The sequence below is a fragment of the Coenobita brevimanus genome, unplaced genomic scaffold, assembly GCF_032717465.1.
Source record: "Coenobita brevimanus isolate Jiangsu-jjx unplaced genomic scaffold, ASM3271746v2 jjx.HiC_scaffold_2125, whole genome shotgun sequence".
Taxonomy (NCBI): Eukaryota; Metazoa; Arthropoda; class Malacostraca; order Decapoda; family Coenobitidae; genus Coenobita; species Coenobita brevimanus.
The window spans coordinates 266562-292976 of NW_027643024.1; the positions used below are offsets into that span (position 1 = coordinate 266562).

Below are 26415 nucleotides of genomic sequence, written 5' to 3' on the forward strand. Positions count from 1 at the left end.
ATGCCAGGTACTCAGAGATCAACTTCTTTCTCTCTGAGTATGTGGGTCCAATATTGGGTTCTTTCTAAGACCCAGAGCATGCAACCAATGGAACAGGGCTTAAAACCACAAAGAATACAGTGACTTGACACAATACAATGTGATAAATTACCCACACTATATGAAGTATAAGCATCTGAGTCTGGGACTAGTGGCCCCCAGGTGTGGGAGGTGTCTCGTCAGGTGTGCACTCTCTGAAGGGGCGTGGTACCACTATTTTACTCTTGATCGTCGGGTGAGGGCTGCTGGGTGGTGTAGAGGGAGGCCTTTCATTGGAGGGGCCTCCGTCAGTGTGTCGGCCGTCGGGGCTGGGGCCGAACAGGTCGAGTAGGCGTGCTTCCTTGCACCTGCCCTTCATGGGGGACGGTTTGCTGGTTCTTCTAGGGAGGTCTCGGCTGGGAGTTCTGGGGGCGTCCCTCTGCGTCTGTGTCTGCAGTCTCACCTTCATCGGGAGTCTGACAAGGGCTGCCTGCGGTCTCTCCTCCTTCAGGAGTCCGACATTGACTGGTGACTTAGGGGCGCTGGTTGTAATGAGTGTACCCCAGGACTCACTATAAGGCCACTCCAGACCTCTTCCAGCAGTGACTCTGCTGGGGAGCCTGCTCTGCCCCCTGTGGTGCAGGGAGAGTGAGAGGGACGTCCCTTTCGGCCTCTGGAGGAGTAAGGCGAGCAAGGGGCGTGACCCACTCGTCTCCTGGAGGAGTGAGGCTAGCAAGGGTCGTGACCCTCTATAGGTGCCGAAGGTTCAGCAGATGAGGCCCACATGGTGAGTGGGGCCTCCCTGACAGGCACAGTGGGCACCGCCTCGATTCTGCTAGGTACTGGGACTGCAGGTGAGAGACGTGCGGTGGGCATCTCCACGGTCCTGCTCAGGGCAGGGGCTGCAGGTAAGGGAAACACGGTGGGCGTCCTTTCCCCAACGAGCACAGTGGGCGTCGTCAGTCCTACAGAAGGCAGTAGGTGGAGGGAGCACGGTAGGAGTTGTTCCCCTGACAAGCACAGTGGGCGTCGTCGTAGTCCTACTTACTGAGTCTGCTGGGACACAGATCCTGCCCCGATTCCGTTGAGTGCTGGTCCAGGTGGAGGGTAATGCAGCAGGGTGATGTACAGTCACGCGTACTAATTTCTGCTCAGAGGTTACCCCTTTCTTCCCCCCTCTACCCTGGACAGAGGGAAGGGGGGAATCGCGAACAAGTCTACCCCGCCTTCTGCCCCAAACTCCCCACCCTCCACCTCCAGCTGCCAGTTACTGATTAGACGCAAATTTTCTCATGTCCTGTAAACATGACTAAACTGTCGTCGCACACGCTTTCAACGGCCAAGATTTGGACTATATTTTTAGAATAAATTATTACCGTATTGAACTGCATTCTCAAATTGAAAATATTCACCATCATTGTAATCCAGTGTCGTCCGCTGCACAATTCTGGGTTCCAGTGCTTACCTTTTCACTTCCCCCAGCTGTCTCTCTCTCTCTCTCTCTCTGAATTTACTTTTCCCACTCACTCTTTCTTTTTAAATTTATATAACTTTCTCTTTGCTTCTCTCCCCCTCTCCCCCTTCTCTCTCGTTCTTTGTCTTAAGTCTTCCCCGCCTCTCACCTCTCCCCTCCCCCCACCTTAGGCCTGATCAGCAGTCAGTTATACCGTCACCGCTCCTTCGTATATCGTGTGCAGGCAACATTTATCACACACACTTAGGTCAGATGTATGGAAAGCTATTTTTATATATATATATATATATATATATATATATAATTGTATTTCTCATTATGTGCCAAGTTCAAATAGAGAACACCAGACCAATATTCGTAATTTTTATTAGAGTGACCGTTCCACTTCACATAGCTGGGTAGCTGGGCTTATAAACTGCACACACACACACACACACACACACACACACACACACACACACACACACACACACACACACACACACACACGACTTAAATTTTGCACTGACAGCGTGGCGACTACAAATATAGTCATTCTAACAACTGCATCTGCTGGCTCCAAACCTTCCCTGCAACTCCTCATTCAATACGGTAATAATTTATTCTAAAAATATAGTCCAAATCTTGGCCGTTGAAAGCGTGTGCGACGACAGTTTAGTCATGTTTACAGGACATGAGAAAATTTGCGTCTAATCAGTAACTGGCAGCTGGAGGTGGAGGGTGGGGGAGTTGGGGGCAGAAGGCGGGGTAGACTTGTTCGCGATTCCCCCCTTCCCTCTGTCCAGGGTAGAGGGGGGAAGGAAGAGGTAACCCCTGAGCAGAAATTAGTACGCGTGACTGTACAGTACCTCTAGTTGATTCCGTTGAGGGGAAGAGGGGTGCGTGGTGGTTGGGGACGTATGTCCATCTTGTCCTGATCTCTTGTTCTCTTCTCATGACTCTATATGGTCTCCCCTTGGTACTACCCGATACCCATCTTGTATTTCACTTATTGTTTTCTGTTACAGTTTTACATAATAGGTGTCATCTTGCAAAGATATAAGAGGAATATTATCCATTATCACTTACTGCAACCTTCTGGATACTCCACTGTCACTTCTTAGGCCGACTGTACAGTATGGACGTCAGTTATATAAAGCTCATGTTATTGCTGTCTTTCTTAGCATCAGTGAGTTATGAATATTAAAACTGCCTTTTAGGTTGTAAGGTCAGCAATGTCCATCATGTGCTACATGTAAGTAATCAAAGTTATTGTTGTTGCACAGGACAATCCTGAGGAGTGCAGTGTGTGCTGCATCACCTATGATGAGAGTGAGCGTCGGCCACGCAATCTGCCGTGTGGCCACACCTTTTGTTCGTCCTGCATCTTACAACTGACCACAGCCAACCAGCTGACCTGCCCTGACTGCCGTGCCAGCCACTCCGCCACCTCCCTGGATAATTTCCCAGTAAACTATGGAATGGAGGCTGTTGTCAAAAAGCTTAAGAATGTACAGCTGGCACAGGCAGCAGGAGCAGCTGGTGGAAAGCCAAGTGTAAAACCTGCAGCAGAAAAACAAATGTCAGTCAAAACAAAGGGTGGTACAACCCAGAAGAGGCCCAGTGGGATGAGCAGGAAGCTTTGGTCCCTGCTGGGGATGCACGAAAGCAGCATAAGGAGCCAGGTTACCAGCTCCCAAAACTCCCAGTCCCAGCTGGACCAGTACGTGACCTGGCTGACCGACCAGAACGAACAAAACCTCCAGCTGTTAAAAAAGGCGGAGGAATTCACACACAACATGGCCACATTTGTAAAGCTGATAGAGGAGGAGGTGGCCAGAGTGATGGCCATGAAGCAAGAAGGAGAGCAAGGAGTGAAGCAGCTGGAGGCCAGACTGGAGTGTCTGCAGAATGCCAACACAGCACAGGAGGCTGACACAGCCATTGACCACGCTGACCAATGCAGTGTGGAGGTTGAAGACTGGAGGCAGAACTGCCAAGAACAGTTCCCTGATGTTAACATTGTCACCACCAGCATGAAGGTAGGCAGCCACTCCCTTCTACTTGTACCACCAGGCTCCTATAGTAACATGCGCACACTTACACTGACATATAAACTTGTAATGTGTGAAGTATACTATCGCCGACACTTATGGCTGGTACAGTCAGCACTGTCAGTCTTCTCTTTCCTAAGTGTGAATCCCGTGCAGCTCGACTCAGTTTCTTCGAATTATTTACTGGTGAGAGGGCGGGAGATGTCTGGTGCAAGTGTAGGGGGTGGCAGTGTTGGGGGTAGGGTGGGTGGGGGTGGGTAGGGAACGTGCCTGAGTAAATGTGGCATCAGTGTAATACAGATGTGGCACAAGTGTATTTGTTAAAAACGTAGGTTTACGATGTGAATGAGCTAAAACAACCTCTTTTTATTGGTAACGACACTGAGTTAGGGATTCCACATATATCTCAGAATGCTACCACAAGCTGTGTGTTGAGGTTAACACATACAGGAATTGTCATTTAGCGGCAGTGCTAGAAGTCTGATAAATGGTAACAGTTGGAAGTGGTGGTATGTTACATAGGTCTGACAGGTTAATAATCGGGGAAACTACAGTTTTAACAAACAAGCGGCAAAAGGTATTGCCGTAGCATCTGACTTTATAACAGATAACCCATAAAGAACAGCTACAGTGTATTGTGCATAATATGACCATACCCACAATAATATGAGTTTTTTCAAATGTGTCAGATATGTTAAATTACACATTGCATAGGAAATATCGCAGATATCCATTCCTTGATGGTTCCATAAATTTCGAGTTAGATAATTATAATGTTAATGGGGTTATCATGTTACGAGCACAAATCGTAAGATATCTGTTCCTTTAATTTATCTGTATTCATGTAATCTTCGCCATGCGAGTCTCTGTCACTGATTGTGGTAGTGACAATTGGCAATTTGTAACACTACAAGCACAAAGTAAAGGCATACAGTAGTATGGAAACGACAACACAAATTTTGTCATTTATATTCATTCAGTATAAATGTCCAGCCATCCTTCGTTCTACAGTATAACCTCCTGGAGACTATGGGTCTTGTTGGAATCTTTCGTAGTCATAGGGCAAATATAAACCAAACTGTTTAGACCTGGATAGAACCAACAGCTCCTCGTTCAAGCACTCCTTAGGCCTTGTGCCAACTGCCAGTATAAGTCTGCCTGCAGGGGTCAACCTCCAAACCATCCATCAGGCGATTGTCACCCTCAAACTTGGTGCCATTAAGTCTCGCCTCTCAGTGAGACCAGGTGTATACCGAGGTGTTGTCCAGACACCAAGAAGCATTCCTGCACCATTCACAGTTCAGGATTCACAATGAACAGACAGGATTGTCCAGACACCAAGAAGCATTCCTGCACCATTCACAGTTCAGGATTCACAATGAACAGACAGGAAAAGCAAGTACCGGTACCCCTGCGAGGGCAGATCGCTGGTCTGCGGAAAGGAGGCTCGAGTATTTGGGCCATCGCCAGTCAGTTAGGCATATCCCCAACAACTGTAACAAAATGGATCAAGGGGTGGGAGGAGACAGGAGATCTTACTAACCAGGGTAAAAAAGCCTAACTATGGAAGATTTGGTCAGTAGTTACTTTTCTTGCCAAACGTGTATGTCGAACGTGTCTGATGTGACTCTGTTCCATAATGTTTTTGCTGACATTATTATTTATACTGTCTAATGTTATAAATTGTACATTAACCCGTAATACAGCGTCAACGATGTATGACATACTTTTGACCTACAAAAATGCAAACCAGCATCAGCGACGTTATACTAACCCTGTTGTATAGGTAACAGGACACCAATTTAGTGTGACGGATCATCTCCCTTGCAATCCTCCCTCACACCACAGTCCACCAACATTCTCCTCTACCTGCCCCCCCCCCCCAACCAACCAACCACCCCTGTTCCCCAACTCCTCCCTCTAACACCGCTCCTATGAGCATGTAAAATAGTTGTTTGTACGTATTCTCTTTAAAATATTTCCTCAGCCAGGACACCGCGCTCCCGTGTAATGACACCTGTACAGGATGAGCGCATTATACAAGCAGCTGAGGGAACCCTCATAACGAACGCTGTGGCACTTCGGAACAGACTCCAACTGGATGTGTCTGTCAGTACAGTCTGGAGGCGGCTTCATAAGGCCGGAATACATCACCGGGTTCCTGCCAAAAAAGTTACTCACTGAAGCGCACCGTGCTGCTAGGCTTAACTTTGCACGTCACTATGTGGACCAAGGCCTAAACTTCTGGTCCAGGTGGTGGTCTAATGAGAAAACCTTCCGATCTTGCCATCACGGAAATGTACACGTGTGGAGGAAGAACAACACCTGGTGATGTTTAATAACTGAACTGTTGCAGAAACAATAATATTAAAGTATATGACCCTGATAATTCACACACACACACACACACACACACACACACACACACACACACACAAGATAAGGGTCACTTTTTAATCTTATGTGGTATATAAGTTCGTTTAATCAGTAATTAATAACAAAGATAAATGAGAAAGACCACGGTTCACTTTCCAGTCCTAATGTGGTGCATAAGTTCGTTAATTCACTAATTACTAACAGTGATAAATGTAAAGGTCCTGGTGTTGGTGGGTGTTCTGAATTATTATAATATTCTTCCTTTAGTAATTCTAGACTCCTAAACGTCTCCGCAACAACTTCCCACAATATAGAGTTGTTACCCACGGATCACCTTCCTTTGATTTCCAAAGAGACTGGAGTGAAAGCAGTGTAGGCTACAATTTCCAATTATAGATTATTTTGTATTAATTTCTATACAAACACGGTATCCCTCTAATATTATGTAATGTTTGTTCTTGCCAGCGATGAGCGAAACAATGTTTATGAAGAGACGAGAAGTGGGCACGTGACATGCAATGTGTGGGGTTATATTTCCATCCATGGCGTAGGAGATGTAGTGAAGATGCAGGGACGACTCAGTGCGCAAAAATATAGTCAAATACTGCAGGATTTCTTTCTACCTTCCTACGAGAGAAAAATTTCCCCTTCTCTCCTGGACCAGTCCTCTTGTCCAAGATGGTTGTCCTGTACACACAGCAGGAGCAGTTAGGAATGGTTTAGTAGTCCAGAAAACCTGCAACTCCTACACTGGGCGAGTAAGGGTTGTGACTGTAACCCAATGGAAAATATCTGGGGAACCCTGGTTAACACATGGCAACCAGGACCAGAGAAAACGGCAGACCAGCTGACGGCCCACATTATGACTCAGTGGGAAATATTCCAAGGGAAGCCACACCTCGTAAGGAATGAGGTGGCCAGCATGCCCGATAGGCTTCAGGAGGTTGTGGAGAAGCAAGGTGGCTGGACTCATTACTGAGGGATATGTCTGTGTAAAATAATATACTAAGATATATTAACAGTGATATTATATTCCCTTAATTAATGTTGCATTATGTTCTCTTGCCTAACCAACTGTCAATATCACCGTGAGTAATACACTCGTGCCAATGACGTTAGCCCTTCAAGGTCTACTAAGAACTAGGGTATATTATACTGGCAAACACCGTAGGGGTTACAAAGATAAGATACAGAAATCTAAAGTATGTGCCGTATCAGATAGTGCTGTTGGCTAAAGACAAATAATCATGTCTGATTATAAATGCCATAGCAATGGAAAGATTAACAATTATTCATGAACAAGCAAATATAGGATACTGGGGAATAAAAGTCAGTTCAGATCTCATGGTAAACATTATACTTATCTACGTCAAAAGTTAAGCAATCATCAAGGATTCAGTAATTGCAGCCTTTTTTTAAGCAATGTCGAACACACTTGAAAAAACTCATATTATTGTGGGTATGGTCATATTATGCACAATACACTGTAGCTGTTCTTTATGGGTTATCTGTTATAAAGTCAGATGCTACGGCAATACCTTTTGCCGCTTGTTCGTTCAAACTGTAATTAGTTTCCCCGATTATTAACCTGTCAGACCTATGTAACATGCCACCACTTCCAACTGTTACCATTTATCAGACTTCTAGCACTGCCGCTAAATGACAATTCCTGTATGTGTTAGCCTCAACACACAGCTTGTGGTAGCATTCTGAGATAAATGTGGAATCCCTAACTCAGTGTCGTTACCACTAAAAAGAGGTTGTTTTAGCTCATTCACATCGTAAACCTACGTTTTTAACAAATACATTTGTGCCACATCTGTATTACACTGATGCCACATTTACTCAGTCACGTTCCCCACCCACCCCCACCCACCCCACCCCCAACACCGCCACTCCCTACACTTGCGCCAGACATCTCCCGGCGACTCTCCCTCTCACTAGTATTATTAACGATTCGGTGGAACTGAGTCGAGCTGCACGGGATTCACACCAAGGAAAAAGAGGATTGACAACGCTGGTTGTACCAGCCATAAGTGTCTGCGATAGTACATTAGCACATAGTTGGCAGAGCCTCCAGCACTAATGTTTGTGTTAGTATGGACAGGTGCGTGAGGCCATCAGGACGGCCCTGGATGCACTGGCAGCAGAGACTGATGCCACACACACCCCCGCCCTTCCACCACACCCAGACCCGGCCTCCACCATCATGGACAAGATCAACACCATCACAAAGATGCCACAGCAAATAACAGTAAGTTACCGCTACCGTAGCTATTCACATCTCCCCCACCAGTATTGCCTTCAAGTAGTAATATATTGACAGTTTCCATAAGAATGTACTGATAGTGTCCCATGTAGAGGCGGTGGCTCAATCGGTAGAGAGGTAGCCTGCAGTCCTACAAGGCCCAGGTTCAAATCCCCCTGGAGCAGGGAACAGTTTAAGGATTTGGATTTCATAAAACAGACTTTACTGATCTACCAGAAGACCCGCCGACAGGTCGTAAAAATACCCCAGCTAATACCAATACACCAGTCCTGCATGAGACAGCCCTAGCATGTATTCAATATGGATGGTGGGTGTTGGCGCCGAAGTGGTGACATGTAGAGGTGTATGGTATGAGGGAGGACTACTGAGCCTTGAGAGCAGGCTGTGAAGCCTATGCCCAGAGTCGGACACATTAAAAAAAAATATAAGGATGCTGTTTATATATACTAATGTATGGTACTGCCCACAGGTTGAGAACCTACTGGAGATGAATCAGCGCATCAAGACGCTGGTGCAGGATGGCATGGTATTTGCCGTCCAAGAAGACCAAGGTGGCATCCGGTCCTCCAGGATAACCCTAGAAAATGACCAGATATACATCCACTGCCTTCAGGATCAGCCGCCACCCCCCCACGCCCACACACTGCAGGTAACTCCACCACTGTGACATGTACCATCAACTCTCTCACCTGTTTGACTCTTACTCCTTAACAGCCACATACACCACTGATTTTTATCTTGCCTGTGCTATACTGTGTCCAGCTGCATGTTTCCTATGCACGTCAAACCACTGACTCACTCCCCCATCATTGCTTTTATACTTCATTCAACTTTTCTTCACCAGCGTTTATGTCATCACCAAACTTTTCTTCCTTAATGCATTTCACCTCCGTTTTATGTTGCACAACAACCTGTTTGTTCCTCAGCATCAATAGACTTGAAATGCTTCAGTGTTTGCTGTGTTTACATAACATCCTGTTTGTTCTTCAGCATCAGTAGACTTGTAATGCCTCAGTGTTTGCAGTGTTTATCACTGAGTTTCATCACAATAGTCTGTAATGGCAGTGTCATTCTGTAGTTCAAAGCAGTTATTGGTTGTGACCTCATTCACGTTGTTAAGTAATGCCCCATTTATCCAAATGATTCATAACCCAGACGCTGTTGTCTGGCTGTATTAAACCATTATATGTACATTTTTCCATTTTATCCAGATAAAATGCTTGCATCCAGGTGGAAATTATGGCTGCAAGAACATTTTTGTTGGGCTGGAAGGGATTAGCCCAGTGGCGCCGCGGTGTCTGGCTGGTAGTTCACCCAGTGACCACTAGAGACCCCCTTGGCATTTCCCAATTCCCATGTGTCGACCGTGTAGTGAACAGCTCCTCCTGTATAGGTGTTATGGTGGCACACGTGGTGGCTTTTGTGGTTGTTCCCTACTTGCTTCAGGCCTTGCTATTCCTTGCATGCCTCTTCCTAGGATGTGTGATGATGGCCCTTCCACCACAGAAAAGGAAGAGGGTAGTGATGACTTTGGAGAACAAGCAAGAGATCCTCGGTAAGATTGATGCGGGATGGTTGACTCCCAGCATCTTAAAGAAGTACGACCTGGTCCGCTGAACCCTGCATGACATCAGGAAATCCCGTGACAAACTAACCCAGTACACAGCAGACTTTGGCAAGAGCAACAGACGCAATGCCATACGGAAGGCTATGGGCATCCTCAGCATGCCAGTGTCAACCATTCGACATTGATCTGGTACTGCCAGCAACGGGCTGCAGGAGTGCAAGTGCGTGGTACCAAGTTGAAAGGCGCTGTTGGGAAGATTGCCCACCTTCACAATGTCCCTGACTTCAAGGCATCTGAAGGTTGATAGTTCAGGGTCAACCTTCAACATGGCCGTACAAATCGTACAACCAGTGGCAAAGCTGTTGACGCCAGTGAGGAGGGGGTGGAGGAATTGCATCAGATACTGTTACTGTAGGCATGACTGAGGAGGGTCTTGCGCCCGGTCAGATCTATAATACTGACAAAACTGGCCTCTTCCACCACTTAGTGCCTACAGACACTCTGGTAGATGAGAAGGAGAAGCATGTACCTGTAGGCCTTGAGCCTGGTCCCAGAAATTTGACCATCGGTACCATCTGGCGGGGCAATTTCTGTCGTGCATTTTAAAATAGCAATATGTCTCTACTTTTCATTTTTGTATGATAGCACTTCGAAAGCAGTAGCTTTTTATTCATAAAGAGCCACTTTTCAATGGTACTGATAATCAAACTTTTCCGAGGCGGTGTGGGTGTATGGTAAGTAATGATCAGTAGAGTTACAAAATAATCCTTCAAACCTTTAATACTGAAAGTATTCAATCACATTTATCTATATAACAATATATAACACATTTATCTATAAAACAAACTTGTGTAACAAAACTGCTTCTGGTATGAGAACTGTAAATACCTTGTGTATGAAATATACATCAAACTATCACCATAATACAAAAATTATACAATTATCAGTCTGAATACATATGAAAATAATAATCAGTCAAAATGGCTACCTACTTTACAATATACAGTCACACATATCTCCCTAGATCGTCCATAAGGTTCCTAAGTGAAAGAATAGAAGACTAAACATTTAGACTAAGCAAATTATTATTACAATGGATATACCTATAGCGCCAAGCCACACCCGGCTATTTGGCACTTGACAAAGCAAAGACTTCATTGAAATAATCTGAAAAGTATGTAATTTGCTTGTTGTTTGTGTTCATTCTAGTGAATGTAAGTAAAAACTAAAAAGAAATTCTGAAAATATTACACCCATTCGTCATGTGCTTCATCATCGCTATCCTCAGTGTTGTCATTCATAATCTTAACTTGTATTTGGTTGCTACATGTTTGTAGCTTGCGGAGTTCTGAACAAGGCAATCCATTCGCAAGACATGGACATGTTGGATTCTTGCATGAGCGTGAGCATTTGCAGGAGAGTAGTTCCAGAATAGCATCAGGGGCAGCAGGAACATCAGACCAATCAGTCATGAGTTGCTCATTGTTATCCAAATTCTCTGTATACCAGCCTCTTCCTGTTGGGGGAGGAATAGTTGGGCATCTTTCCAATGACTGCTTCCACACTCTTGCCTGATAGTTAGCACGCTGACAATGCTGATACAGAGCGGATTTACACGGTGGTAGCTGCCAGGATTCAGCCTCTCCTTTCTTGGCACAACAGATTTGGTAACGTAGCTCATCCACTCTAGTTGCTCCCTGGATACTGTACAGGTGACACGTGAAGGCCTCTAACTTCTGAAAGTGCTCCTGACTTAGGTTCCAGCCCTCTCCAACCCTCTGCAGGGCCTCTCGGTGTTCTGTGTTACCTTTCATTAGTTTCAAAGCAGAGACCTTCCCCTTTCCTGCAAAGGCACTCACAGTGTCGCAGCCCGTCGTGGCATGAAGACCCAGAAGTGCTTTTGTGTTGTCTGGTCCAAGTGTGGCTGCAACTTTGGTAACATTTATGTACTTTACTCTGTTTTTGGTACCACTTTTTATATAGATGCTGCTTGGGACATCACTAGAGAAGGCCACATATAGCACTAGAATGTTTGTGTCATCTGATACAACCTTCATTGCTGTATAGCCCTGTGAGGCTGCATGGGCAGCATGAAGAAGAAGTCGTGTGTCTGCTTCTTCTTGAGTGGACTTTAATCCATCCACTACCATGGAACCATGCTCAGTCAGTCGATAACAGGTTTCCCCACAGGTGACATATATGACTTTGCCAACAAACCGTCTCTGGTGTCTTGGATGTTTCTACTCATCTGTGATGACCTTGATTAGGTTTTCCTTGTTTCTGGAACTGGCAAGGAACTTTCTCCATTGTTTGATGGTATGGCCAGGTGAGATGCTCTTGAACTGGGTAGATTCAGACTCACCTCGCCGAACTCTCTCAGCAGCTTTGATGGAATTTTCTTGGTACACATCGAATACAACATCAATGCGTGGAGAATCATCACCTTCTGCAATTACAATGGAAAGAGCATGGTCAGCAACTTCAGCAAAGGTTTTTTGGGTGCCTCTTATTTTCTGGATCAGGGCCATACCATCAATAAGACAAGCAGCTTTCCCTGGCACACATTCCGCTGGACAGACATTCTTCTGTAGCTCTTTGGCCAGTGCAGCTTTATTTGTCTTTCTGAGGCTACCATCTGCTGTTGCTAGGGACCATGGAAGAGGGCCTAGTGGGTACTGAAAAACCTCCTGCAGATTCAAACTTCTGCTCTGAGCAATGAGTACCATGTGAGCAAATAGATTTCGGTCAGCTTTCATGATTACTTCCTTTGGAGTGTTGCTATTTGTCTTCTTTTTCTTGTTCAAGTTGGCAAATGTCTTCAGGTTCAGTTTGGGCAGAGGGTCGTGGAATTTCTTGACTGGTGGACTGCTTTGTAGCCTTTCCTCTCTGAAATTTCGATATGCTCTTTGTTCTAATTAGATGTTTTGGTGGCTTAAGCTGTCTTCAGGTCACCCCATAGACAATATCTTGGCCTACAGATTCAATGAGGCGCTGAATTCTTTGAGAAAGGGAAGCTTCATCCTGAGGCCCTGCTATTAAGTGTTGCAAGAATCCCTTTAGGTTGCTTGGAATAAAAGCTGAAGAATTGTTCAGTTCTGATGCAAGTGGGGGCCAAGATATGGACACTCTATGCTTTTTTATCGAATTATGAAGCAAGTGAGCTGACTTTTTCAAGAGTCCTTCAATGTCGCATTTTGATTCCAGGTCCTCTACTGTGTCCATCAGAATGACATTTTGCTTGACTAGTGCATTTCGGGACAAGTTATCAGGGTACACCAGGACCTTTCCCTTTGCATCTTGTACAAAATGCAGACTCTCTCCAAATTCTGTCTCAAGATATCTTCTGACATGTTTCTTTGTAGAATCTTCCACCTTATGAACTCCCTCATGTAGCATCCAGCAGGTCAGTTTTGTCGTAAGCTCAGTCAGCTTAATTACCCTGGGGTTTTCAAAAACATCTTCTCTGATATAGGCAAACAACTTCTGAAAGGATTCCTTCATTACACCTGGATATTCTTCTAAGTCTGTTTCTATGGGAATTACCTGTGGCCTTGTTCTGGTATAGCTTCTGTAGCATGATCTATGATAGTGGCCATCTGCTGCTACTAAAGCCCTTGCCAATAAGGCTAGGATCCTGCTGTCTTGCTTGGAAATTGCTGTGTTCCTAAGAGTATCATCTGACCGTAGCTCAACACATTGTGTAAGTCCCTCCCTTGTCCGGCTGCCTGGCATAAATTTGTCCTTTTCACATATGATACAGACCTTGCTGTATATTCTAGACTCTTCAGATACTGTCATTGATCTCCTCTGGAGTCTTTTTCTTTCAAATTTTTCCTTGTCACTGGATGCCTGTTCTGTACTTTGTTTCGACTGAAGGTCCCTTTTCATTGTGAACAGACTTCTACATTTCCTATGGTAGTGAATTTTTGGAATGATGCCCTCTGGAGTTTCTTGGGCAATGTTTAGAATTGGTAGATGTTTCTTTATTTGTGCTGCCTTAAGAAGTGTGCTCCATGAGTTCATGTCCCTCAAACAAGAGAGATTCAGGGTCAGTTTTTCATCACAAGTACTGCTATGTATAATGCATTCTGGTACAGTTTTTGCACGTTTTGAAGGACCCGGTCCATCTTAAGCATTATCACCACCACCATAACTTGACGCTTGACTTACATCCAATGTCCTTTCACTGTCCATTTCTACAGCTAAGCATGCAAGCTACCTGAAAGTGAAAGATACAAATTAGTTGTACATTCTCAGTTTAGCAACTATACGTTGAAAGCACCGAGTATCTGGAAGTATCTATAATCAACATTTTGAATTTTTCCAGTCAAATAAGGATGGCCGACTCTCTTAGGCATTTGTAGTGGCCACCAGGGACTAGGAAATACTCCATAACATAAGTTTAAACACCAAGATCATGTTTCTACCAGTAGTAAAAGTAAAGTTATAGACCCTTATCAGTTAAGGGGCGGCCATTTTTATATGGCCAATTACTCATAAAAAGCTACTCATCTGCGACTGCTATCATTTCAAATTTTTAATCAAGGACATGAGGGAATTCAAAAATATCAATTAGAATTTGCCCCACCAGATGGTACCGATATCGACTCAGGCTCATGGACTACTGACCACATGTTGTCTAAGCAATGGGTATCTGCTTTACACTGTGCTGGTGCTAACAGGATGCACTGGCTGATGCCCGTTATTGCTGGTCAGGCACAGCAGCCCCATTGCCTTTGTGGGCTAATGGTTGTCCTTCCTGTTGTGTGGTACCATTCTGTGAAAGCCTGGTTTACCTCCAAGATCTTCACAGATTGGTTCAACAGGCATTTTGTCAAGGAGGTCATCCATTATCAAACAGAGGAACTTGAAATCCCTTGTGACCAGGTAAAGGCTCTTCTACTGGACAATGTTCCCATGCATCCCTTCCAGAAGGAATTGGTTGCAGATGACGGTCACATTAGGTGCTTGTTTTTACCACCTAATACCACTGCTCTGATTCAACTGATTGACCAGGCTGTTACCATGGCCACGAAGAGGCTGTAGCGATGGAGATTCATGGATGAGGTGATGGTTGTTCTTGAGGACGAGGACAAGCAGAGTCAGGGGCTGGACACACGAGGGCAGAGGGCACTGGAAAACATGCGGTGCTACAGCCTTAAGTCTGCAGTGTTCAGCTGAGCAAGTGCATGGAAGGAAGTCTCTGTGAAAACCCTAGAAAGTGGTTGGTCTTGTCTCCCTCAGGGACACGAGAGCAGACACGACTTTCTGGGCTTTGACAAGGATGACTTCCACACTCAGCTTTGTAATGCAGGCGAGGCTGTGGATGTTGATGACGTGTGGGAGTGGTTAGATGAGGATGGGGGCAATTCCGGCTTTCAGGTTATGTCTGATGTCGAGACTGCCACTTCTGTTGCTGCTGCCCGACCAGAAGAGAGTGACAAGAATGACAAGGATGACCCGGAGAACTACATTATTCCAGCCATCCCCCACCTGAGCACATTACGGGCACATCTTGAGCAGGTGCATGAGTATGCTGAGCACCTGGAATGTGGCAGAGAGATGGTGCCTTTTCACCTTGTAGAGGATCGGCGTTCTGTGTGGCAGAGAGTCATCCGAGACCTGAATCATCGCTCCTATTGCCAGTCCATGATCGACTCCATTTTCAGGCCTCTGACCCCTGTCCAGTCCACCTCTGCTCTGCCACCATCACAGCGTCAAACCACACCTTCAGCAAAGAAACCACAACCCAGCACATCGTCAGCCATTGTGTCTCCCCTGGACGTGAGTTTGCAGTTGTCTTCTTAGTTACCTGAAGTTAGCAGTCCATCACCACATACCACAGTTGCTCCCCTGGACCAACTGCCGAAGCTCCTTGTTGACTCTGACTGCAACTAAGGTCATCAGGATGTACAGTGCAGTGCATCAGGGTACGCCACTAGACCACATTGGATGTACAGTGCAGTGCAACAGAATTGCCAGTTGCAGTGCAACAGAGTCAAGGAGCTAGTGGGTTATTCAGCACGACACCCTGCCAGGAATCATGGGTGTTCTTCTTGATTTTATTCTAGCTTACTGCACTGTACCATGATTGATTCTGTTTTACAATGATGTTATTCCATTCTACCATTATGTTTTGTGTGCCCACTGCATTTTTCTTGTGTAGCCGTTTTTTCATGCTTTTTCCATGCCACTAAAGGTTATGGCCCTGCAGTGGTGATTGCTTGTGTGTGGTTGATGGGTTTACTTAACCTTGGTAATTGCTTGGCTGTGGTTTATAGGTCTGCTTGACCAGACAGAGTAGTGTTAAACACCAGGAACAAGTGTTGTACGATGTACTGTAGTGGCCTTTTACACTGACTTTCAAAGTTAGGTTATGTGTGAAGGGGGGCCAGGGGAGAAGTCCATTATCTGGACGGGTCCATTTTGTGGACATGCCTTTGGCTGTATTACATCGGATAATCGAGGGATTACTGTACTTCCATCAGTGAAATGTGGCAGGAAATTCACCCACAAGTATACACATGGTGGTGCGGTTGATAGAGCACTGGACTCCCAATTCAAGTGACCTGAGTTTGAGTCCCACTCAGACCGCACTGCTTGTGTGGGTGAGGTGAGCTCTCCCTTGTCAAGTGTAACTCAAAGCACTCTATGGTGCAAGACCCACAAGGGTTTGAAACTCAGCGGGGTAAAGATTAGGCGGTGTGTCCCCTTGTGCCTATGCCTCACTCCAGCCTGGGTGAGGCTTGGCAGTATGTCGGTGCTCCTCGGCAGCAGTCAGGGTCAGCCTGTTGACCCCCTTAGGTTAGCATAGTACATTAACCACCTGTGTATTTTATGCCACTGACTGCCATGAATAAATAAACTGAAAATTATTATTAAAGTACTTGCACAGATTCAGTGTTACACATCTTAATGGCATTAGTTTTTGTGCCCAGCAGTTGGAAGAAGTTTTGTTGTGTTTATCTGATGGTTCCCTGTAACCCAGTAAACCGTTTACAGCGCTGGGTGGTAACCATATTACAGTGCCCGTTAAATGGGTGGATGCAAATGTGGCATCCACCCATAAACCAAACCACACTTTTCCCAGTGTATGGCTGTGGTGAGGCACTGTCAGCCACAAGTGAATACCAGTACACTGCATGTGATAACCCTGCAGGGGTGGTTACTTGTCTGTGGTTGATGGGTCTGACCAGAAAGACTGGGGCTGATCCCACAACAACCTATCAGTGTACACAAAGCATCAGCTGTACCATGAACAACCTCAGTGGGGACTGAACAACCTCATTGGAGAACAACCTCAGTGAGACTGAACAACCTCAGTGGGCACTGAACAACCTCAGTGGGCACTGAACAACCTCAGTGGGCACTGAACAACCTCAGTGGGGACTGAACAACCTCAGTGGGCACTGAACAACCTCAGTGGGCACTGAACAACCTCAGTGAGACTGAACAACCTCAGTGGGCACTGAACAACGTCAGTGGGCACTGAACAACCTCAGTGGGCACTGAACAACCTCAGTGGGTATTTTTTGTACAAGTCTGGAGTCATTTGCTTTGATCCTTTTGACTAAGTAATCCAGAACTGGTTATGTTGAGGCAAATTAGAGGAAGACTCCAGCCCAGCACCTCAGACCAACTTTATGGGGCCAGGAAAGGCTTGTCATATACTATCTCCATTGTTCACCCTTAAATTAACTTGGGTTTTGAGGTGATAAAGCTTCTTTCAAAGTAACGTGTCAATTATAGTAAAAAGAAAGTTGGTCGTACCTTGAAGGCTGACTTACACCGCTGACGACAGCAGTTACATCAACCTGTTTGCCACTCGTTGTCCACACCTTTGCTCCTCGTTCAACTTCTCATTATTGGCCATGTCTTCACCTCTTTCAGCGTCTTTACTCCAACCATTTTCAGCGTCAATATATTGCCATAGCCTCAGAATATATATCAGTTTGTGAGAGACTAACGAGGAGAGTATGTGAGTGAGGTGCAGGGGGAGAAGCTGAGGATGAGATGGAGGAATGGAGTAGAGAGGTATATGTGAGAGGGTGTGAGCGCTGGGCGGAGGGCCGTGCAATGGCGGCAGACAGGGAGAAGATGGTGATTTGTTTGTGGCCACCCCTTACGGGATCAAGGCGTCTGGCAGTAGGTAACCAAACATTGGATACTACCAATATTACTATACTCTTTTCACTCTAACTTGGCCAAGATTTTCACAGTTTTTCAGCTTGTTTCTTAGTTCAGTGGCAGAATGAGACAATACTATGGCCCTACATCCTTTCCACAGCACATCTTTGTGACTAGCATCATAGAAAGACAATACTATGGCTCTATATCCTTTCCATAGCACTTCTTTGTGACTAGCATCATAAAAAGACAGTACTATGGCTCTATATCCTTTCCATAGCACTTCTTTGTGACTAGCATCATAAAAAGACAGTACTATGGCTCTACATCCTTTCCATAGCACTTCTTTGTGGCTAACATCATCCTCCACCATCGTCATCGTCATCATCATCATCATCATCATCATCATTGGGACCTCCTTTCCCACCTTAGGACAGGGTGAGGAGTAGCAATCTCCAGACAGCCCAAATTTGGCCAGACCAATGGGCCTCGCTTCCATTCGCTCATCATTCAGGCCCCCGGAATCCCGGCTCTATCTGATACCCCCAAAACATTCGATACGTTCTGTAGCTTCACATAAACATATCGGATTGAGTCAATCCGGACGCTGCCACGTTATAAAGGGTTGCTAAATCCCTGATCATGCACTTCTCCTCACAACATTCATCCAACCAGCTCGATCTCTTGTCAGTCCCTAGCCTCAACGACTTCCAAACCTCTCTTCCTCACACACTCATCCACCATATCTCTCCACCTTCTCCTTGACCTACCTCACCTCCTCCTTCTTCAAATTCGCTCAGATATACCTTCTTCACCACTCTATTGTTATCCATTCCCTCCACATGCCCATATCATCTCATTACACTCTCTTCGATTCTGGTGTCCACCGACTTCCTCACTCCGCAACTTCCATGAATCACATTATTTCGTATCCTTTCCACCCTCTGTACTCCACATACATTCCTCAGCAGTCCCATCTCCACTGCTGTCTTCTTGACTTTTCATTTGCATGCCACACCACAGTCGTACATCCATATGTTAAATTTGGCACTAACACTCCTTCATGTAAGCCTCGTGCAGTTGCAACACCCAAGCCTCTGTTTCTTATCAAGGCCTTCATTGCACCAGCTACTTTCCTTCCTTGTGTCACTCTACTTTCCACTTCTTTTGCACATTTTCCTCTCTTTTCTATCACTGTACCTAAGTATTTGAACTCTCTCACCAATTCCAGTCTCTCTCCATTCACTGTAATATCACACTGGGAGTCACCTTCTCTCTCAGTAACCATCACTTTACTTTTTTCTACATTTACTCTCAAGGCACGACGCTTACAGACATCAGCAAAACTCAGCACTGGCCTACCAAGTTCTTGTCCGGTACTTGCAAGCAGCACTGCATCATCAGCATACAACAAATATGAGATATTCCATCCATCACCATTCATTACCAACGCCATCCCTCTCTCCATTACTCGTGTTTTTACTTCTCTCATCACCCTATCCATATAATATATATATATATATATATATATATATATATATATATATATATATATATATATATATATATATATATATATATATATATATATAACAACCATGGGTATATCATACATCCTTGTCGCACACCCACACCGATCGTGAACCATTCACTTAGATACCCATTTACCCTTAAACACTCCTCACCACCATCATAAAACTCTTAACAGCACCTAGCAGCTTACCATCTACACCATACATGCACAAAACCTTCCACAATGCTTCTCTGTCTACTTTGTCGTATGCTTTTTTCAGATCCTAGAATGCCATAAACACCTTATAATCCTTCTCACAAGCCTTCTCCTCTATCTGTCTCACTGCAAATATTTGATCCACAAGTCTCCTTCCACCCTGTTCATCACCCACAAGGACTTTTGATATCTCTCTTACTTTCTCTGTAATAATTCTTCCATATACCTTTCCTACCACACTCAGTAAGCTTATGCCACGATAATTCTTGCACTCACTTCGCTTACCTTTATTTTTGTACAGGGGTACAATCACAGCCTTTTTCCACTCTGTTGGCACAGTTTCACTCATCCATGCCTTCTTACATATCTCCAACAAGCACTTCATTCCACTCTCTCCACTACACATAAGCATCTCTGCATACACCTCATCAACCCCAGCTGCTTTCCCATTTTTCAGCCGCTTCACAGCACTCTTCACCTGTGCGAGTGTCGCGTCTCCTGGCACTGCATTCCTTCTCTGCACCCCCCCAAAACCAATCATGTTTACAGCCGCTACGCAGCTGCCAATTTTAGGTCAGGTTAGAGTAAAATGAGTCTAGTTTAAGAGGTTCCTAGCACATCTTCTGTAGCTACTTAACCTAGTGCTTCTTTTTTACTTATCATATTTTACCTTAAATTGGTTAAGAGTGTTAAAACCTGAATAAAAATATGGCAGGGATAAGGGACTGAATAGGGAGGCTGCCAGAGATCGAGCAGCGTAGAAAGTGGCCATTAGGTGACCAAGACCAACGCATGCATATTGGAGCCTATACCAGTAATACAGTACTGAGAGTGTGACCTCAGGGATAAAGGACTGAATAGGGAGGCTGCCAGAGATCGAGCAGCGTGCAGGAAATCCACCATTAGGTGACCAAGACCAGCGCATGCATGTTGGAGCCTGTATCAATACTACAGTGCTGGGAATGTGACCTCAGGGATAAAGGACTGAATAGGGAGGCTGCCAGAGATCGTGCTGCATTGAGAGCCACCATCAAGTGCCCAAGGTAGACGCATTGAAGCAGGTTAGAGCCTTTATAAATGATAAATACTGAGAGTGTGACATCAGGGGTAAAGGTCCATAGGGAGGCTGCCAGAGATCGAGCTGGGTGGAGAGCCGCCATTATGTGACCAAGGCTGACGCATGGAAGCAGGTTGGAATCTTTATAAATGATACCAGTACTGACAGTGTGACATCAGGGGTAAGGGAGTGAACAGGAAGGCTGCCAGAGATCGAGCTGGGTGGAGAGCCGCCATTAGGTGACCAAGACAGATGAACTGAAGCAGGTTGGAGCCTTTATAAATGATACAGTACTGACAGTGTGACATTAGGGGTAAGGGAGTGAATAGGGAGGCTGCCAGAGATTGAGCAGCGTGTAGAGGTGCCATTAGGTGACCAAGGCTGAGGCATTGCTGCTGGAGCCTTTATAAACAATACAAAGTGTGTGGATTCAGTAGTAATGCTAAGTCAGTCCACTTCTACACCAAAGTACAGTACATGCTTGGCTGTCATCAACCCTGGCAGGTACTTGCATCAGTCAAATGTAGCTAAACACTTGGTAACTACACAATTATCACGGAAAAGATATTCACCCACAGGTATACAGTACAGGCCAAGAAGCACGGCTAAATTACACCACCATTTTTTATTGACCTGGGGGAGGGCAGCGAAATGGCAGGGAATAGGGTGACATGGAGGCGATTTGTTTGGGGTGTGAGCTGGGAGAGGGCAGCGAAATGGCAGGGGATAGGGTGACATGGAGACGGTTTGTTTGGGGTGTGAGCTGGGGGAGGGCAGTGACATGGCAGGGGTTAGGGTGACTTGGAGGCGATTTGTTTCGGGTGTGAGCTGGGGGAGGGCAGCGAACTGGCAGTGGATAGGGTGACTTGGAGGCGATTTGTTTGGGGGTGTGAGCTGGGGGAGGGCAGTGACATGGCAGGGGATAGGGCGACATGAAGGCACTTTGTTTGTGGCCACCCCTTACAGGATTAAGGCGTCTGGCAATAGATTAACAGACAGATAGATAAACTTGTCGTCATTATACCAACTGTACTCAATTTTTTGCCCATAAAATGAACTTGGGTTTTGAGCTAACAAGAGTCCTATTTAGCAATGTGTCAAAGAGAAGTTAAGTCTCACCTTGGAGGATGTCAAGTACACGTATGATGGCAGCAGCTACATCACCTTGGAGGATGTCAAGTACACGTATGATGGCAGCAGCTACATCACCTTGGAGGATGTCAAGTACACGTATGATGGCAGCAACTACATCACCTTGGAGGATGTCAAGTACACGTATGATGGCAGCAGCTACATCACCTTGGAGGATGTCAAGTACACGTATGATGGCAGCAGCTACATCACCTTGGAGGATGTCAAGTACACGTATGATGGCAGCAGCTACATCACCTTGGAGGATGTCAAGTACACGTATGATGGCAGCAGCTACATCACCTTGGAGGATGTCAAGTACACGTATGATGGCAGCAGCTACATCACCTTGGAGGATGTCAAGTACACGTATGATGGCAGCAGCTACATCAGGTTTCATACGCGTTGGCCACATCTTTGCTTCACCTCGTTCAACTTCTATCACCTTGTTCAACTTCTCTATCATCCATCTTCACCTCGTTCAAACTCAGTTACTACAACTGTCTTATGTTTCTCCCTCCATATCAGTCTTGGCAAATCCTGAAAATAATAATAACAACAAGTTTGTCCAAGGCAATTGATGGCTGCCCTAAATGGCTGTACTTTTTGATGGTAAATCCAAATATGAAATCAGAGTTTTCCTCTCAGGCATAGTGTTCTTGTGACGCCACGTGTGCTGTGGCACACCTAATGTCTGACTTGGCTCGTATCTCTGACTGGGGTAAAAATAATCTTGTTTTTAATGCATCTAAGACTCAGTTTTTACACCTATCAACCTGACAAAATCTTCTACAGGAGTAGCCACTAGTGTTTAATAATATCCAGCTCAATCCTGCATCATCCTTGAACATGCTTGGGATTTCATTCACTCGGGACTTTTCTTGGAAAGATCATATTACATCTCTGGTAAAATTTGCTTCCAAGAGATTAGGTGTGCTAAGCCGACCCCGTACCTTCTTTGCACCTGCACAGTTGTAGACTAATGCATGGGTTTTATTCACTCCTGTGTAGAGTACAACTCTCATGTGTGGGAAGACTCCACACATACAGCTCTTCTCAAAAGGGTGAAGTCAAAGGCTTATCATCTCATTAACTCTCCTCCTCTTACTGGCTCCCTTCAACCTCTGTCTCTTCGCCGCACTGTTGCATCTTTATCTCTTTTCTATCGCTACTTCAATGGTCACTGCTACTCTTACTGGCTTCCTTCAACCTCTATCATCCATCTTCACCTCTTCGCCGCACTGTTGCCTCTTTATCTCTTTTCTATCACTACTTCAATGGTCACTGCTCCTCTGAACTGTCTGCTTGCATCCCTCCACCTCTACGACGGGTGCGTAACACCCGTCTAGCAGCAAACTCTCATCCCTTTTCTGTCCAACTCTCTAATGCAAGAGTTAACCGTTACTCCCAGTCCTTCATTTATGCAACAGGTCAGCTCTGGAACTGTCTCCCTCTGTCTGTATTTCCTACTTCCGATGATCTCCTGTTTTTCAAACACACAGTGGTATGTGATGGTGACCATCATCCACTCACTTGATGTAGTGCTGCCAACTTCTTCCTTAACCTTTATCATTCTTTTTCTGTGCCTGTCCTCCTCTCTTCCTATTTCTCCCATCTTTCCTGTCACTTCTTATTGCTTGTCTTTCCTTTACAGGTGGCTTTACATTGAGTGACAAGCCAAATGGTTTCCTGTAAGCCAAGAAACCATTTACAGCGCTGGGTGTTAACCATATAACCAAACCATACGTGCTCCCTACGTGTCAACAAGTGAGTTGGTGGAGGGTTAGTGCCTCTCCCCGTAAAACAAATATCTCGAAGTCAAATGGCCACCTTCTTACGGTATTATGGCGTCTGGCAATAGACAGATAGATAGAAAGTGTGTCCAGGCATCTCGAAATGAACGGATCTTGAATTTGGCTCTCATTTGTATTTTGCTTTTTTTCTTGGAAGAAACGGTTTGCGGGCTCGTGGCCTTTGGTTCCTTCTTCCTTGCATTAAAAATAATATATATATATATGTTCGTCATTTCTCGTACTCAGGGAATATAAAATGAATTATATATAATTTTTTAATATTAGGCATAAAGTTTGCTATCAACTTAACACAGTGTATTGGTTTGGAGGTAAAGAACTGCTAATGGTGGGCGGCCATGCCTTTGGCTATTACGTCGGATAAATGGGCTATTACTGTCATTGCAAAGACTTGTGTGGCATCTCGTCTGAGTGGACGCAGTTTTACATCAAACCTATTTAGCTTCTTTATTGGTCAACATGACAGGATGTGGAGAAGGCATTGTGTATGTCCTGTGAGTGAGTTGGAAGATGGCAGGCGTGGATGATGATGATGATGATGGTGGTGGTGGTGGTGGTGGTGGTGGAGAAGGCATTGTGTATGTCCTGTGAGTGAGTTGGAAGATGGCAGGCGTGGATGATGATGATGATGATGATGGTGATGATGGTGGTGGTGGTGGTGACGATGATGATGATGATGGTGGTAGATGATAAATGATGATAATGATGATGATAGTGATGACGATGATGATGGCGGTGAGGTGTTGGTGGTGATGATTATGTTATTGGTGGTGATGATAGTGATGGTGATGATGGTGATGGTCATGATGATCGATGATGGTGATGGTGGTGGTCATGGTGATGGTGATGATAATGATAATGGTAGGGGGTGATTATGATGGTGATGATGTGGTGGTGGTGATGATGGTGGTGGTGGTGATGATGATGGTGGTGATGATGATGGTGATGATGGTGGTGGTGATGATGATGGTGATGGTGGTGGTGATGATGGTGGTGGTGGAGAAGGCATTCTGTATGTACAGTGAGTTGGAAGATGGCAAGCGTGGATGGCAGTAATGATGATGGTGGTTGTTGCTTTGATGATGATATAATGATGATGATGATAATGATGATGATGATGATGATATTGATGGTGGTGGTGGTGGTGGTGGTGGTTTTTGATGATGATATAATGATGATGATGATGATGATGATATTGATGGTGGTGGTGGTGGTGGTGGTGGTTTTTGATGATCATAATGATGATGATGGTGGTGGTGATGATGATGATGATAATGATGGTGATGATGATGATGATCGCGGCAGTGGTGCAGTGATGATGATGATGATGGTGGTGGTGGTTGTGGTGGTGATGGGGCGGCGGTGGTCATGATGATGATGATGATGTTGATGATGATGATGATGATGATGGTGGTGGTGGTGGTGGTGGTGGTGGTGATCGCGGCGGCGCGGTGGTCAGTGATGATGATGATGGTGATGATAATGATGATGATGATGATGGTAGTGTTGGTGTTGGTGATGCAGCGGCGGTGGTCATGGTGATGATGATGATGGTGGTGGTGTGGTGGTGATGATGGCGGCGGCGTGGTGGTCATGTTGATAATGGTGATGATGATATGGAGTGGTGGTGGTGGTGGTGATGCGGCGGCGGTGGTCATGGTGATGATGATGATGATGGTGGTGGTGGTGGTGGTGATGGCGGCGGCGGTGGTCATGGTGATGATGATGATGATGGTGGGGTGGTGGTGGTGATGGCGGCGGCGGTGGTCATGATGATGATGATGATGGTGGTGATGATGATGATGATGGTGGTGTGGTGCGTGGTATGCGGCGGCGGTGGTCATGGTGATGATGATGATGATGGTGGTGATGGCGGCGGCGGTGGTCATGGTGATGATGATGATGGTGGTGTGGTGGTGGTGGTGATGGCGGCGGCGGTGGTCATGGTGATGATGATGATGATGGTGGTGTGGTGGTGGTGATGGCGGCGGCGGTGGTCATGATGATGATGGTGGTGTGGTGGTGGTGATGGCGGCGGCGGTGGTCATGATGATGAGGGTGGTGGTGGTGGTGGGTATGGCGGCGGCGGTGGTCATGATGGTGGTGGTGGTGGTGGTGGTGATGGCGGCGGCGGTGGTCATGATGATGATGATGTCTTTTACACTTCTCCTTCTTTCCTCCCTCCCTCCCTCTTCCTTCCTGGTTCTCTGCCTCCGTGACTGACCTTGTTGTGTTGTGCAGGTGAGTGAGGTGGTGGGGGCCAGGGACCCCTCCTCCACCCTGGTCCATCTGGACCTGGGATGGGGGGGGTCAACAAGAGGGCGGGTCCACATCCGGCTGAGTCCCAACACGCCTGCAGCACGGCAGTTTGTGCTGCTGTGTACCGGCCAGACCGGCGTCTCATACCGCAACACTAAATTACACCACGTGGAGGACAAGGGGGAGCCGGGGGAGTGTGTGTGGGGTGGGGACTACGAAGGGAAGGGAGGGGCAGGAGGGGCAGGGATAATAGATATCAGTGGTGGGCAGTACCGGCGGTCACACAGGGCGGGGGACGTGAGGGGGTGGGATGGTGCTCCTGCCAAGGCTGCCCAGTTTGCCATCACCACCAGGGGCTGGGAAGGTGACGCGGGGGTCTTTGCTTCCCTGCCGTCCCCTCGTGTCTTTGGTGAGGTGGTCAGCGGGCTGGAGGTGGTGAGGGCAGCAGCCAACCACAGTGACATCACACAGGTCACTGTGGTGGACTGTGGTATTGTGCTCAACCAATAGTTACTCTACTACATCAGTGTACTCTAATGTACATCCTTCATGATAATTGTATTA

At 46.0% G+C, this 26415-nt stretch overlaps 1 protein-coding gene across 1 annotated transcript; it reads left to right on the top strand.

The window, feature by feature from the left end:
* Positions 1-802: 802 nt before the first annotated feature.
* LOC145389793 (uncharacterized) lies at positions 803-26361 on the top strand. The gene is made up of 5 exons (XM_080264949.1): positions 803-940; positions 2758-3513; positions 8009-8155; positions 8640-8819; positions 25834-26361. The coding sequence occupies exons 1-5, from the start codon at positions 803-805 to the stop codon at positions 26359-26361; spliced, it is 1749 nt and encodes a 582-aa protein (XP_080121075.1).
* The last annotated feature ends 54 nt before the right edge of the window (positions 26362-26415 follow it).